General features: G+C 37.3%; 1 protein-coding gene across 6 annotated transcripts in view; it reads right to left on the bottom strand.

Annotated features, from left to right (window-relative positions):
- The window catches only part of EPHA6 (EPH receptor A6), an 875,247-nt gene that overhangs the window by 668,832 nt on the left and 188,721 nt on the right, over nucleotides 1–17,694 (bottom strand). For all 6 annotated transcript variants that reach the window (XR_010599810.1, XM_065589211.1, XM_005283660.5 and 3 more), the window contains exon 3: nucleotides 6,366–7,029. Coding sequence is in view for 5 of the 6 variants with exons in the window: in XM_065589211.1 (XP_065445283.1) it covers nucleotides 6,366–7,029 (664 nt within the window). In the remaining variant the exon portion in view is untranslated. The remainder of the gene's footprint in view (nucleotides 1–6,365; nucleotides 7,030–17,694) is intronic.

Here is a 17,694-nt window from a genome sequence, read left to right as displayed (position 1 = left end):
ATGGTGCTCATACATTACTCTCTGTGTCAAATACTGTTTAACCAACTCTAATTCAGCTTCAATCTACTACCGTAGTTAATATCATTGGAATGTCCTAACTGAGTTAACCAGATAATTTATCAGTTCTCATCCTACATGTGAACAAATTCCTCCAGAAACCCATACAACATTATTTATTTTATTTTTCTGAGAATGTTCTTCAAGGACATGCACTGTATAGATAAAATAAATTGCTGAGTGCATTTTGATTGGCTGAGACCATGAAATGGCACACATGCTGATATAGATATAACAACTATTATTTTGTACCACCTAAGTTAAATGCACTCCATAAATAATGAATACATTCATCTAATTTTCACTGAACCATTAAGGAACCAGCCTTTAGCTAATAATAACCCAATTAGTGGTATGTTAGTCTTATGGAAGACTTATCTAGGATAGTCAATCAAAATTATTCCGTGTGACTTTAATAGGGAATAATGATACAGATTATGGATCATCTCATCCAGTATTCTGTTTCTGACCATGGTGTATATAAAAGGCTTCAGAGGAGGGGGAACAAGTACCCATTACTCACTGCAGTACCAAAAGTACTGGGAATTCCTTCCTAACACAAACCAGCAACTAACAGCCTTTTTGTTGCTCGCCTAACTAACTAAAATGCATGTTCTCTTCCTATTTAAATGTCTACTCTTCACTCTTATTAAACTAGCTGGACCAATAATATTCTGCAAGAGTGAGTTCCATAAATTACTTGTACAGTGTGTAAAACAATTTCATTTTGCCCTTTTTAATTTGTTACCTCTGATGTTTGAAGGCCAGCTTCTTGTTTAATTTTGAGCAAAAGTGAATAGAATATCAAATTGGCCTTTTCTGCAAAATTTGCTATTTTACAGATGTCTATCATATCCCCTCTTCTCTTCCCTTTTATAGTCACCTCCAACAATCCAAATTCACATCTTCTCAAGGATCACAAGTAAAAATTAACCATTTATTCCTAGTAGTGGTTTACACACTACAATCCACAATATGGCACATGTTTATTTCAGCATGATTTGCATTCTCTGCTCAACAGAAAAAGAATGGCATGGAAATTGGAACTCACAAGGAATGTGTACTGACAAAGCGGTGTAGAGAATCCTGCATAACACCTGCCCACAGTATGGTGTGACTGGCTCTGATTTCTGGTATTAGCTTCTCCAATTCACCGGTACTATAGTTATTCAAAATGATTAATGAAACATAACACACTAGAACATATGTACAGAAGAGACAATATAACTATTTTTACTGAGTTCTTGAAAATACAGTTTGAAATTAAACTCAGTTTCATAAATCAAAGAGGGACAGATGATGCATACAGTTAATTCAGAGAAGACTGCATTTTTAAAGTGCCTGTCACTAAAATCTTTTTTAAAAGTACAGAGCATGGGAGCAATTCTGAACCCATTGCAGTCAATGGACTTTTTGCCACTGACTTCAATAAGAGTAGAATAAGTCCCTAAATCAGTAAAAATGGCAACCCATTCTAGCACTATTTCTCCTAAATATTCCAATATTAGCACCCACATGTTCAGTAGTGAATTTAATAAATATGGATATAACCAGGCTGTCACATCCCTTGCTCAGACATATTCACTCTAAAATGGTGCTGCTGAAAAAAAATGTTGCATGGCGAATACCGACACTGAATCAGGAGAAAGAATTTGTTTACTCGGTAAGTACACTTAGTGCCATAGCAGAGAGATCTGGAGAACTGAAAAGAAGAACCTAATGTGTACAGGCAGCAGTGAAAAAGGAGGCAGGCATTGGCAATTAAGTAACCAACTGAAAGGACAAGCGTATGCTGCATGTGTTTGGTCCCAGCTGCTTTATGGTTTGGAAATGGTGGGTCTAACGGAGACGGAGGAAAAGAAGATACAGGTAGTAGAAAATAATATACTGAGGAGAATGGTAGGAAAGGTAGACAGAGTGTGCATGGAAGAAATTAGGGGGAAGATGAACTTGGGACTCTTGGTGATAGATAGGTTGGAAAGCAGAGGTGAGCTGGAGATGCAGTAAGAATGGAAAAAGAATGACCAGCAAAGAAAGGATGGGGGGAAGAGGACAGCAAAAAAGGATGTGGAAGACCACGGATACAAAGGAAAGATTCTATCAAGAGAAGTTTGCAGAGAAAAGGTCTGGAACTCCAAAACCTATGAACCTGTGCCATGGACTGGAAGGAGTGGTGAAAAATCATGGGTGACTCCAACCCTGTGTAAACGGGAAAAAGAGTCAAGAATAAGTGAAGTATGAATATTGACATGGATACAAAGAGATGACCAACTCAGTGTAAGTCTCCAGATATAATTACATAACATTAATTTCAATTCACGAGGTATTTCTGGTTAAGCTGCTGCTAATAACTTTCCCAACAGCACCATGAAATTGACATGATTTTTGACAGTTTCCCTGCAGCCCACTGAATTTTTAAGAGCAGCAGTAAAATTCACCAAAGATTTATTCATCCACTTTGTAGCTGCTTAGTGAAACTATGAGCAGCAGAAAGCAGTGTTTCCACAGATTCAGAAAGACAGTGCTGTGTCAGTGGATATTTTGTAGTCATCTTCACATCTTTAAGAGTAAGAATTTTTTTTAGTTCAGTGGAAACTGATCCATCCTCACCATGAAAGGCTTATTATTCATCACTGGCAGGTGAGTGGGTGGATTACTCAACCCTTGATGACCCATAATTCAGCAAACAGAAAAAATATATACGGGGAATGTAAAATGTATTAATATAGTTTTCATAGTTAGCCTTTTCCCTCTAGTAACCCTTCAGCACATGCACAATATATCAGAACAAATGTTAGCATGGGATAATGTTAAGGAGTATGACAATTAATTTGGGGTAGAGAATGACACTAAATAGCTCTGATCTTAGGGAGGTAACCAATTAACTAGCCTTTTCTCTTGCTTCACACACAGACTCGGAGTGTCATGAGAGAGTTTATCCACTGAGGGGTACTGATGTAAGGGCATCAAATAGTGCGAACGTTCAGATATCTCTGAGATACAATTGTATGAAACTTCAATGAGAGAATTCTAGAGAAGTTCCTTGGGGACACAAATGGAATTCTGTTGGCAATGTTTGGAATAAGCAATAATCATGGTGATCTTAAACACACACAAAAAACAATTGGTTTGGTGTGTGTGCTTTTTTATTTTATTTTACACTCTTCTTTCCTTTTTTAATAAATAAATTAGAAATTTCAAATGCTGCATTAATTTCTGTACCAAACAGATAATTTTCAAATCATTTTAAGATTTAATTTGTGCATAGACTTGATGGCTTAGAAGGTTGCTGATGGGCAGCAAGATTTTTTAACTTTTAAATTACTGGTTCAGACCTCACCCTGGCTAAGAGTGCTCCCAGATAGTTATGATTTGATGGTTGTTGGGGGGGGGCTATATTAAATGAGTTGGTTATCCCAGTTCAGTTTATTTTGACCAAGTATCCACATTCCAAAACTAAACACAATAAAAACACCCTGCAATCAGACTTGGCAGAGATGTATGTCTGTACTGGCAGTCTAATGAAGTGAGGAATCTTAAATACCCTAGCAATGATTCCTCTAGATCACCATTTAGGCACACTAGTTGGTGAAAACAAAACACAAATGTACAGTAAGGGACTGAAAATTAGGAAGACCAGTGTCAACCTTAAAATACATGGCATAAGGCTGAAGATGTACAGATGGATGGAAATGTCAGCCACCTTTGAAAATAATTTATATCTCCACAGCAAGCCAAAAAGTGAAAAAACCCTAAAGCAGTTATCTTAGAACACAATCTGTTTAAACATTAACCTGTCACTCTCTGGGCAATTAAATAAAAAATAAATACTCTACTAAATAAGCTTTTAGGCACTCCTGTAGTTCAATATGCTTCCATCTAGGATATGGTTGTTTAACAGTATTCTTGATCCTCTTACTGAATTAACAAAGGGAGTCAATGTATAGCAAGAAGCTTCACAGTCACTCTCTCTTGGTTTAGGATGCAGGTAGCATTGCTCACACATAGTCCTATAGTATGAATCACACGATGCAATGGAATTCACAAAGTGTGAATAGCTTTTGTTGTGGAAAATTCTTACCCTATGAGTCAGTCAGAGATAAAATGAAATCCTATGTGAAAAAAATCATAAATATCTTAACTGTATATAAATTTCTATTGACGATGTTGCCAAAAATTGGTATCTTTCTGATGGATAAATTTCAGGAGACAATGATAATTTTTTGTCATCACAACAACACTGGAGAAAGTGAGGTCCACTTTCTTATGGCAGTATATGAAATTTTTTAATGCACCAGTGCTAATGTTCTCATATTCTCCATACTATTTATCTATATTAAGTTTCTACACTGTTGTCCATCTCCAATAGCAAAGTCCCTTGTGTAATTTATGGAGCCCTCTGGCTTTTCTCCCTCCTCCTTACAAGCCAGACATTAGACTAAAGCAGGCAGAGACCTTTGTGCAAAGGCAAGTGGTTTTATATAGTGGCATTCCCTCTATAACTCACTATTCAGGAACAGAGTCACCACATTCACAAACCTATATGCAGTTGTTACAGAAAGGAGAATAAAAGAACATCAAAAGCAGATATGTTCTTTAGTAGGGCCTGATTGTTTCTGAAGCTGGCCAGCATATTAACTTCCAGGATATGCAGCAAGATGAACAGAAGCAATTGCCTATATCACTAGTGGAAATAAATGGCACCCTTCCATGCTGGTGGAAAGTCAGTATTGACAGGTATATTGTCTGCTGACATTAGGGTCAAATTCATCCCTGGTATCAATGTAGTTATTCTAGGGATACATTTTTACTAGAATAGCTGTCAACGATAGATCTCAAAGACTTTTCAGGATGTCTTGTGATAGACGGACATGCAACAATTATTGCCATGAGGAAACCTGCTGATAAACCTGATAGCTTCATATTTTGGATACTATAAGATGCATTGCTGTACCAAAGAACAGACATCTTTGACAGGTACTGAGAACAGTCTGTCAACACATGCACATGGCTGAAAAGAACTAGAACTATATGACCAAATTTTCAAATTTTAGGAGGGATGTGCCCCAACCTCACAAAAATTCCTAATCTTACCCAAGAATGGGACTTTATCAGAGTTTTATCTGAATGTCTATTTGCCATGTACCAAAAAATCAGGAGGTTGAGGTCACAGGTGGACTTTTCAACTGAGTAAAAAGTTCAGTCATCACCAAGTTCCAATGATACACCTCTACCCCGATATAACGCTGTCCTCAGGAGACAAAAAAATCTTACCATGTTATAGGTGAAACCGCATTATATCTAACTTGTTTTGATCCACCAGAGTGCGCAGTCCCGCCCCCTCCGGAGCGCTGCTTTACCACGTTATATCCGAATTCATGTTATATCAGGTCACGTTATATCGGGATAGAAGTGTACATCCTCTTTCTGAAGAGTCTGACACAAATAGTGCTACAGTCCATAAACAACACTTGACAGCTGCAGAAGACTTTATTTTGTTCATACTTCCTCTTCTTCTATGCTTTAATCCATGCATGTCAGGCATAGCCAAGAAATGAAAATATTTTCCCTTTGATGCCATCTTCAAGAAATTGCTACTTGTTCTGAGAAATCATTCATGCCCTTCCATGCCCTAACAAAATGCAATACTATATTTGTCCTACATATTATATCTATCCTAAATAATACTAGCACACAAAATGATCTCCATGTAAAGTTTTAAATCACAAAACTACTGAATAGCATTGGGGTAGACATACTGTAGTTTCCAAGGAGACAACAAGAAGCAGCCAGCAGAAGATTTCTTATTGTAGTACTTGTTTTGATACAGGAGATAACCATCCTGTATTTTTCAAAGCAAGAAATGGTAACTGATATTTGTTTCTTAAAAATTCAGACTTACTGAAACACCAATACTGGCTATGCAGTATAATTCAATACTATAATGAAACAGAATTTGAGTAGGCTTATTTCTAAACTTTCACATTCACATTGAACTTCTGTGCACACTCCAGTAAATCTTCTTTTCTCTCAGACTGAACTCAACATCCACATATTTCGTACCTAATTACTTTACTTGATATTCATGCAGCACTTAAAACTGTTCATTCTGAATGAATGATTATAAAGCTGTCACTTAGAAACTAAAAGTTTTCTTAGAAACCAACAATAACATGACTTAAAAAGTACATTTTGCTTATAGAGGCATTCCTTATAAATATGTGGTGCAATATTTTCAACATACAAATGCTTTATTTGTTATGCAGATAATTGCATAAGGTAACTTTTATAAAGTGCTATTTTCTTACCATGGCAGGAACCATCCACTTCCTCATATCCTACACTGCAGATGCATCGCCCAAGAGGCACAAGCCAATCCCCATCTGCTCCACAATACAGTTTTGGAGTATCCCGCTCCTCAGCGCTCTTCACACAGGAACCCCGTACTTCCACCAAAGAGGAAGAATCAACCCTTGGAATAGTATCAGGAAACATAGCCAAGTTACGAACTGTGAAAGGGCACTTCTTGTAGTAAACGCGGACAGAGACCAGAGCAATGCAGGCTCCAATGTCCTGGAAAGCAAGATAGAATCCTTTCCTGTTTATTGGCCCAACCTCACGAACTTCTGTGTTGAGTTTAAGGATGCGGTCACCCAAATCCATCTGGGTAAAACTCTCATCAGCTGCAACAGTATCAATTTTAGTGTATTGGTTTGGCTTGAATTTAACTCCATGGGACTCATCTGACTCCATGTAGTAAAGGTTAAAAGTTTCTTTGCAAGTTCCCAGTACCCATGGAATGCTGTTGCAGTCCCGCAGGGTAAACTTCATTTCCACATAAATTTTCTGGGCTGCATCACGGGAGATCCAATTTGTACGAAGCCAGTTGTTTTGGTTTGGTTCCATTACATTACATACCTGGTAGGTGTGAATGGGACGATTGTGTTCATCCATTTCAGTTATGGCATCCCACTGAAAAGAAAAGAAGTTGTTTGAAAAACCAAGAATCATAACCTATTTTTTGTGAGTGTATATATATAAAATATAGGTTTATATATAAAAACCTTAATAGAGTTAGAACATTTCCTTTACTTACAAATTAGAGCTTAGATATTAATTAGAAGAAGGTTTACTATGGAAAAGATAGTTTGCATCTTAGAAGTTCCACGTTGAAAAGAACAGAAATCGAGAAACTGTATCAGTAAAACAAAATTTCTAATGATCTTGGCTTCAATGGGGGATGAAGTTACTTGGCATGTCTCAACATCAGACCCTATATGTTCTGTATTACTTTTATTGTCTCTTCATCAACCAGTCTCTGATAGCCCTCTGGTAATTTTTGTTGCCCTTCCTTCAACAACATTAAACTTCCAAATTTTCGTACAGCATTCCAGGTGTGGTATAACTGTACATATTGCTAAAGATGATCACTTTGTATACATCTGCTTCTTAAGACAGATACTGTATAATAACTTAGCAAGGGTAAAAATAGCTTTTGAATAATGTGGCTATTAGCAAGTTCATGCATGGGCTCCTTGCCAAACCGTAGCATTTACAGAGTTTAATAGGAAATCATGCCTTTACCATGTAGTCAAACTAATATCTCAAAAAGCATACAGAATTAGAGATAAGCCCATCTTGTGAAGGTTAGATCTGAATCAGAATTTCAATGTTCTCTGAATTTGAGTCAGGGCGTGATCTATTTTTCGAATTCTGGACTCTCTGTACAATGAATAATGTTTTTGTATGACCTTTCCAATTGAAAAATCCAACGTGAATGTCTCCAGTAAGATTCTTGTTACAAAAGTGTTTATTCTAATGCCACCTGTGAAAGACTTGTAAGAGGCTTACTTTATTATGAAATCTACTAATTTAAAGGGACCAGCACTGGTTAACAAATATATACTCAGTAAAGTTGAGCCAATAATCATTTTACCTCTGAAGACTCATTAACAATAATAGAAACTCAGGATACGTGTATTTCTGTTCCTTAAGAAGAACTATACTCGTAGTATAGATCTAGGCAGTATATAGATCTAAGGCACGAAGTTCTGAGTGGCCTTTCAAACGTGCCATTCTCATACGCCATTCTAGATGTAAACTGAGATAGCAGTGAGTTGAACAGCTGTTCCTAAATACATCACTGAAAATACCAGACTTCTTTCTTTTAGTGCTATAAACCATCACCATTTACATTAAACTTTTATAGATTATGTTTACAATGCTATTATTTTGAACATATATTGAACATATATTGAATAAAAGTTGTTTGCATGTGTATTAGTTACTAAGACACTGTATGAAAATATCAAAATGAAATGGGTAAAACAATTCGAAGTAGAGAAGTCCATGCAGTAAATATATATATATAGAGAGATACCTATCTCATAGACCTGGAAGGGACCTTGGAAGGTCATTGAGTTGAGTCCAGCCCCCTGCCTTCACTAGCAGGACCAAGTACTGATTTTGCCCCAGATCCCTAGGTGGCCCCCTCAAGAATTGAACTCACAACCCTGGGTTTAGCAGGTCAAGGCTCAAACCACTGAGACAACCTCCTCTGTATTTTGTCTCTTGACACTGAATTTCATTTTACCATGTTAGTTACATAACAAATGTTATGTAAAAATGTGCATTAGAATTATAGTCAATATGCAGTTTCAGGTGCGATAAGGGAATAATTACCTTCAAGTCATTAAAACAACATTATTCAAACATGAATTCACATATTGTTAGCACATGATACTAAAAATATATTGCCCACTCCACAACAGACAAGACCAACATATTCTAATTTAGGTATCTATGTTAAACACCTACATAAATGCTTTGTTTTTTGGAGATGTAGAACATCTATCATTTCTATTTGTTTCAATGCCCTGAGGAATGTGTACTTTATTTAGGGGACTCTAGACTGAGAAAATCTAGATTGTCTGTGCTGAATATAATCTATGAGTCCTATAGCACATTCACCATTTCTGAACAAAGGAACTGTTCTAACCTGATTTTGAGGCATATGTCCTCGGTAATGAGGACAAGAGATTGCCTCTTTACCTCCTTTCATTGTGGATATGAGGTGAAGAAATTAGTTAAAGTATTAAGCTCAGTTTTATAGAAGTCTAACCATTTGATGTCATCTTAAAGGACAATGTGAATACTCAAATGTAGAGAAAAGTAATATTGCTTTATTCCATAACTTTTAACAGTGCATTGCTAGTCCCATGGGGGGAAAGGTGACATGGATCCCCTGTGGACTTCATCCCCCTTGGAGGTAACAGATCAGTCACAGTGGCAACAGCAGCATCATTTCACAGCCTCATCAGCCTGATAACTTTTACCAGCCAACACAGTTAATTTTCAACAGCCTACTGTCATCAACAGAAAGAGTTTAGTGTCTATGAAGAATTTTTTTCCAGAGAGATAAGGGATTTGGGAAGGGGAGGAGATTATTGTCAGCAGAGAAATCTAGGGAGGGAGAGAGGAACACATCAAAGTAGTCACACAATTTGAAAAGAATGTTGAGGGCTCAGCGCATAAGGGATAGCTAAGCAAGAGCTGATTAGGCTAGAGTTAAAATAAGAAACAATTGAGAAGGGTTTAAAAAAGCTAGAGTTAAAGAATAAAACAAACAAACAATAAAACATGGGAAATAGGGAAGAATTAAAATATATATATATATATCATTAGAAACCCTCTTGACCCCCTGTCTATATTGTAAACTCTTTGAAGCAAGGACATGTAATCTTGTTTGTCTGTAAAGTACCGAGCACAGTTTGGGAACTGTATAGATAACTAAATACATAATCTCCTGTAATTTAAACCAAAACAAGAAAAAGTGCAAAAGGCTCTCTAGTGGCATGTGTACACCAAGGCATGTGTGTGAGGAAGATGCTACAAGAAATAGCTCCAGAGGTCTCTTACAAACATTGGGTCAAAAAACACAGAAGGATTAGCCAGAACGTAGTTTTTGAACAGGCAGTCAGTCATATACTGTCCTGTTGCAGTGAATTAGCTTAAAAGCAAAGAGCTCCTGCATGCTGCTACTCTCCTTCAAAATATCTTGTAAAAATATCATTCTTCTAATATGATATTTTCCTCAGAACTATTTAAATATTTACTTTGAATCAATACCCTCCTTTGAACATTACACAGAGTCTTTAGTTCTGCTGCTGGGCATGTAGTTAAGAACATAAATCTGTTTTTTCTGCAGTTAAGGAAAAGGTTCTCCATATAAATAGCAACTACACCTCTACCCCGATATAACACGAATTCGGATATAACGCGGTAAAGCAGCGCTCCGGGGGGGCGGGGCTGCGCACTCCAGCGGATCAAACCAAGTTCAATATAATGCGGTTTCACCTATAACACAGTAAGATTTTTTGGCTCCCGAGGACAGCGTTATATCGAGGTAGAGGTGTAGTTTCAAAGAACAAAACAAGAAGATCCATATATAGGGACAGTTTTTCTAGTCCACTCAGGGCAGATACAAAACTTTATTAGAAATCCAAATGTATTAAACAAGAAAGTAATAGCTAGATGATGAATATAATATACCTTTAAAATGAACATCTAATTTGCTCCTGCCATTGTATTTGGAAATAAAGTGAATTAGAAAATGCATATGTTTATATATTTGTGTGTTTCTTATCTCTACTCTTGGATGCCAAGCTCAAAAATGGAAATAGGTCCCCAAAACGTCTACCCAAATTACTCCAAAATTTGACAGGCATCTGAATTTGTGATAATCTGTGTCAAGAACATGTTGATCCTAAGATAAATGCTTGTTTACTGTCTGTTTTTATTCTCTACAAAGCTAATATAATATATTGAATTTAACAGGTAATAATGGTCCTGCAATATTGAACAATTGCTAAAATAGTTCCTTAAAGCAAAAAACAATCATAGCCAGACCTCTGAAAAGTGCCTGGTTCATCCATACAGTGGATGCTCAACACTTCTGAAAACTAGTCCCTTTGAAGTTGACTCAAGTTGATTTTATGCTTCCACTTATTCAGGGGCGGCTCCAGGCACCAGTGCACCAAGTGCGTGCCTGGGGTGGCAAGCCGTGGGGGGCAGCCTGCCGGGTACCGTGAGGGTGGCAGTCAGACTGCCTTCGGCGGCATGCCTGCAGGAGGTCCGCCAGTCCTGCGGCTTCGGCAGCAATTTGGTGGTGGGTACGCCGAAGGCGTGGGACCGGCGGACCTCCCGCAGGCATGCTGCTGAATCCGCGTTACCAGCGGACCTCCCGCAGGCATGCCGCCGAAGGCTGCCTCATTGCCATGCTTGGGGTGGCAAAATACATATAGCCGCCCCTGCACTTATTTTAAAAATATTTGATAGTAGCATAAAACTCATTCTATCAACACAATTGAAATAGTGGAGAGAAGAATTTGGAGTTTGGAAGAGAATAAATTTACAAATTGTCTACTCAAAAGAGAAAATATTAGATTGGGCTACAAAACAGCAATTAAATTTTATTGAGTTAAAATCTCAGATGTTTTCATATCTTTACAAGCTACTTTACAACCTTCCCTTTTCATTTTAGGACTTCACTAATGTTTAATCACTATATGGAGAACACTATAAAGGGCTAATGACTTAATTTATTACCTCCTGGTAGCACTGTTATAATATTGGAAATTATTTTCATAGTCTGTTCGCGCGCGCGTGTGTGTGTGTGTGTATGTGTGTTTTAAAAAGCGAACACTACTTTCAGGTTAAAAAAATAACCACAAAAGAACCATTAATTGCAATTCAATAGGTGAATAGATTAAGGTTTTATTGACACCACCATTAAGAAAAGATTATATTTCATATATCCAATTATTTTTCAAATACTTGTTTCTTTCTTTATAATAATATCCTCAAATGGAAAGTAAGATACTGGGCCATTTTCAGTCCACTGTAAGCAGGTAGATCTCCTCTGAAGTCATTGGAGCAGGACCTGTTTAAACCATATACAAACCTGGACCACTGTGCATGGTGCAAGTAAAAGGGGGCTTTTCCTGCATCAGCATGGACCTATATAGTTCCCCCTCTCTTCTGGTCATGTTGGGCAGGAGTTGGAGAGATATGACGGCCAGTGACCTCACCCTGACCTGATCTGCAGCAGAAAGTCACTTCCTAGTTCTCTATCCCATAAAGGGGCACAGACCTTTTCCAACAAGTCAGAAAATGGCCCTCACCATTTAATGTGCAGTGAGGTCATTAGTTTGACAAGTAATGAATTATCAAGAAGGAAAAGAGTAAATAATGAGGAATTCACAATAATAAAAGATGCTAGTGGGGAAAGCAAATATTCTTTACTCCGGTCACTCTGTTTGTTTCATTACTTCCTAAGAAAACACATCTGTAAAGAGAGAGAGAGACCAAATTTCTTTTAAAAATGTGTAAAAGCTTATAGCCCTGTCGAGGTAACATGCAATGATTTTTCATCCAAATTAACGGACAAAACATTCTTTCAATCAAAACTGATGCCAAATCTATTCTAACCTTGCTTTTTTTTTAAAAAAAAAAGAGCATTTCACTGTGATTTACACAATTCTCAGTGAAACACCACATAAAATGTAGGCCAGCATTTTTAAACCAAGCACCTAATGTTAGGCATCTAACATAAAGTGCTCTGATTTTCAGAGGTGCAATCTTTGCTTCCACTGATGTCAATGGATGCAGGATCAGATTCTTAAAATAAAGGGATTAGTTATGTTGGTATTATAAAAAAAGACCATGATGCAAGGAGGCTTTTCATTATATGATGAAAGTTTGACACTGTGGGGACGTCCAGAGTGTGTAGGAATGGTTAATTACATTTCACTTAATCATTACATCCAATGGGAGATAGTAGATATTTTTCTTAGTATTTAAATTTTTTTTTAAAATTCATTACTGTCAATAATCTAATTTATTACTTTATTTGGGTCCAAGCACTTGCATATCTCAGCTAAGAGTCATCAGCTGAAGTCTACAAGTGAATTCTCACTTTCAACAGAAAGCTACTGACAACTTTTTTGATCCTATTTCCATGGAAACAGAGGTTGAATTGGTGAAAATAGAGTAAGGGGTTTTAAAAAGTTTTGAAAATTCCCTTTTTCTGTTTCCATCGAGCTGATCTCCATGGAAATGGGATCGGAAAGGTCAAAGTTAGACAGCAGCAGCAGCATAGAAGAACTCTCACTTAGCATATTTAGGTTGCAGGCATCTGCAAAATGTGCTGCCGTCTGCAAATGCTGATTTCAAAATCCACTGACTGTAGCAGCATTCAGACAAAGACAGTTAAAAATTACAGAATTGTGAAGTTTAGAAAAACTTTCTAATTAATACTTTTAGAAAGGGTCATATAAAAAGCATGGTTGGCCTTTAAAACACAAATCTTTGAAAATGGCAAATTCATGGAGTATTAATCATAAGTATAGGCTTTTTTAAAAAAAGAGTTTACATTTTAATGTATTAAATGTATATATTTTTTGTACTTGTCTAGTGTTCAACTCTCTTTCCTTCGGCTCCGTACTTGCAGCTGTGATGCTGCAGAAATCAGAAGTTCCTGCCTCTAAGAACAGCAGTAGAAAAGAGCTGCAATAATATGTTTTGTTGCTGTAGGGAGCATGGAGAAGGGAACCTGACATTTTAGATCCCATTTCTGTAAGAGTGCATAATTTTAAAGTTATTGTATTATAATCTGAAAGCCTAACACTTCTGTTACGCAATTTGGGTGAGGAGGTAAATGACATGTCTCTATCTAATAGAACAGGTGGCAGAGAGGAAGATCCCCTTTTAAAAGGCCATAGTGATCTGACAGATCACATCTCTGTGCAAGAGAATGTGGTATGTGAAATATTTGCCTTCAGGCAAATAGAGAAAGGAACCAGATGAGACTTCAAAAGGTGCCCATTGAATCAGGTGATACCAACTTCAGTTCCAAATTACAAATTTGTTGACTTGGGAGTATGAAATCACAATGTAAATACAGCACAACCACTGTTCTAGCTTTGCAGAACAACCATTATGGACATTTTTATGAGCTAAGCAAGGGCCTGAGTCATAGCCCTGAGCCTGGAAAACAATGTACAACTGTGTATATGCTCAAGGCACCCAACAGACCAAATGTCATGAAATATGTTTGGATTTCAAGACCCTTGCAGAAGATGCAATGTGTCAGACTCTGGCCCCCAGCCAGACTCTACTCCTCCCTCCAAAAAGAGATTCCATTTGCCCGGCACATGAAAAGGAAATATCATAAATGTATCTAGAAAAAAACACTTCATGGGGCAATGTCTATACCTGATGACGGATTTCAAATACAAGTCAGGAAAAGGAAAAGCCATTTGCTATGGACAAAGCAGATGTACAGCCAAGATGCCCCATTCGTTAGTCAATTATTGTAGGAAAAGATGACCTACAATCTGCATAATTGGAATTGTCCTTATAACCCATCAGAACCGCAGAATCCTAGAGCTGTCAAGGTTTACAGCAACATTATCTCTTTATCTTTTATCACTGCTGTTTATATTAGCCGAGGGCCCATTTTAAGCGAGTTCTCCCTCTGTTTTCTTAAGTGGTGTCACTAATACTGGCAATCCCAAGCATTCAAAAATCATGATTCAAGTCCCCAAACATCCTGAAATTGGCTTAAAAACATGAGGTTTAAAATAATAAATAATTAGAGAATTATTTTTATTTGCCTCTTATGTTTCGAGCCTTTAGAGTTCACCTTTTAAAGCTTCTCTCTGCAACCATTTACACTTTTTTAAAGATGAAAATGGAGATTTTTACATAATTACATGACTTCCTGAAACTCTCTATAAAATTGCAAAGATTGACAATACTGGGGTTATTCACCATTTAAGGCAAGGAGATTAAGACCATGAGTTTGCCATTTTTAAAACTGCTAGTCAGATAGGTGGAAAGATGGTCCTGAGATTAAGGCACAGGACTAGAAACTACCAACCTTGGTCTTAGTCCCAGCTCTGCCACAGATTAACTGTGTGTCCTTACAAATACAAAAAGATTAATGGGAGGGCAGGGGGAGAGAAAACACACACTACTCCATCATATTTGCTTCCACAAATTTCCTATTTAATTACTTATTTATTTAGAGCCTGAAGGTATTGCTATCTTGTGAAGAGAGACAGTCTCACAAGGCACATTCATCCACTCTTGAGGAAAAACTCATAGGAGGGGAAAACGCCTTCCTTCCATCTCATCTCCAATAGCACAAATGGAGGGAAGCACCATGCCCTTAATTATTTTAAGGTTTAATGCTACCAATATCTGCAAATACTCTATTTCATAAAAGGTGGCAAAATACAGTATTTACTTAATGATCCGCTGTACCCTGCATTCTGTACATCACCCTTTCATAGATACCTTAATAAGGCAAAGATATCATCATGGATATTGAAGGTGTCATGTTGCTTTTTAGTGCCTCATTATTTTCAGGTTTCTCCTAACCAATTTTTGTTAAAGTCGATGTTATGTTGTAGAGATGAAATATCATTTTAATACACCCAAATATGCTTAGGTTGGCAGAGTAATGCTTGGAATATTCTCTAAACAAAAGCATGTGTAAAGTGTTTCCAACCTATTCTTTATGTTGCAAACATACATTTTATCACTCAGGCTCCTATTTAGCATTGATAGTTTGCTCATCTCTGCAGAAGAGGGCATAGTTCCTGTCTCAAGGGGTTTACAATCAACAGCTTAGATTCTGCCATGGGATCCTTACTCTCTACACGGAGTCCCACTGAAGTCAATGGGACTTAGCAAGAAAGAAAGGGACTCTGTTTGTGGATCCCTTTGCAAGATCTGTGCCTAAATTAGACAGTATATAGAACACACTCGTGGGCTGAAATAATGTCCTAGACTGGAAATGGTGTTGATCTTCTGTTTGTTTGCTCAGGATTGTTCTTTTTGTCATGAATTTGTTCCTACTGTGGCTAATTGATGTAACACCTCAACACAGAAGTGAATTTTAAGGAGGAATTTGACTATATGTTTAAATGTGTCCATCTCTGCTGAATAACTGCTTCTCCAAATAGGCCACATACTTTACTTGAGAATATGTTAATAGAACTTTTGCCTCCCAAAGGGATCTCGTGTATGATACAGACTTTCCATAATTTAGGATTTTTAAAACATATACATTGTTGAAGCCTGCTGTGGTTTGAATTGAATTTTTCCAAGCAATGTTTTGAATGTACAATCTGGAGGTACATACAGCATTGTGCGCAACAGTCCTTGCCATATTTACAGATTAGGATTGTTTTGCACAAAATTCCTTTTCTCAGTTCTCTAAATGATACGTTTACTGAGGACTATAGCATTGTAATAGCACCAATTCTTGACAGGCTCCCAGGGCTATCTAAGTGGGCTGCAGCACTACCCACTATCTCCACAGCACTATGTGCTGCACTTCTGTCCACAACATGCTCCCTATTTTGGGGTTTGTGATGGCATCCTTGGAAGGGAATCCTGTGCTGTCTTCCATGGTTTCTGTGCTGGTGTAATCCTCCCCGAGCTGAATAAGGATTCTGAGTCTCTTTTATCCAATGTAAAGGGGCCTGAGCTGGGGTGAGGATTTAGACTTCTATCTTCTAGTGTAGAATACATTTTTTATGTCCTGCCTAAATGAAATCCAATATTATCTTGCCTATTCAATTAACCAAATGGAACTGGAGTCATTTGCCTTTCCCTGTAGGTTGTTTGAAATAGCAGCAAAAACCTATATGTTCTTCACCAATTATTGGACCCAAACTACCTTGGCACTTATAAAAAAATATTCTCATTTTGACCCCAAAGTAAACCACATTATTTGGGACACATTTGAATGTCCACTGTGTAAAGGAAGCTAGATAACACCGAAACTATTTTCAATTTACATAGCACTCGAAAACTGTTCTAAACTCTGCTTCTCTGTTCAGGGTAGCTGGAATAGATTTGTGCAGCTCTTTAATGAGCAACAGAATGTCATCTATATAGATGAGATTTATTTTGTGTTCAGTCTGAATATACTTCATGTCATTCATGAATATGATTAATGTGACATATGTTTACAATATTAAGGCAAATAGAACTGGGAACAAAAGTCAATCCTGTCTAGTCCCTCATTAAATCAAATGCAGCAGATCTCAGGTTTCAAGTCTCTAGTTTGTTTATTGAAATTTACATCAGATCTCAATTTATTTACTTTTTTAAAAATATACATGATGGGTATTCCCACTCTACTCTATCAAATGCCTACCCTTCCTCTAACAAAATAATATGCCGATGAATTTATTCAGCTGCAGTTGCCTGTTCTTCCAAGGCATAGATTCTTAAACTTGTAGAATTACCATCTTGTTGACACCTCCTCTTTTATTTGCAATCAAGTCGGCTCCCACTAATGATTGAATAACCCTCTGTGACAATTACAGCAATGGTTTTCATAGTAAAGAAAAGTAGAACAATATTTAATGCATATTTACCTTGTGTTAATGTGAGGTAAAAGCTAGAAACAAGGAGGAAAGTTGGCATCATGTGATCATAGAGCTCTCTGCAAACTATCACCAAGTCCTCTACAGACCACTAGCAGACAAAAGACGATAGTTTGGGAAATCCTGTGGTGTGACATATCTGTCTGGCACAGATCTTGCCCCATGAGAGTAT

The sequence above is a fragment of the Chrysemys picta genome, chromosome 1 (assembly GCF_011386835.1).
Source record: "Chrysemys picta bellii isolate R12L10 chromosome 1, ASM1138683v2, whole genome shotgun sequence".
NCBI lineage: Eukaryota > Metazoa > Chordata > Testudines > Emydidae > Chrysemys > Chrysemys picta.
The sequence above is the reverse complement of the archived record's forward strand: the minus strand, read 5'-3'. Positions and strand labels throughout refer to the sequence as shown.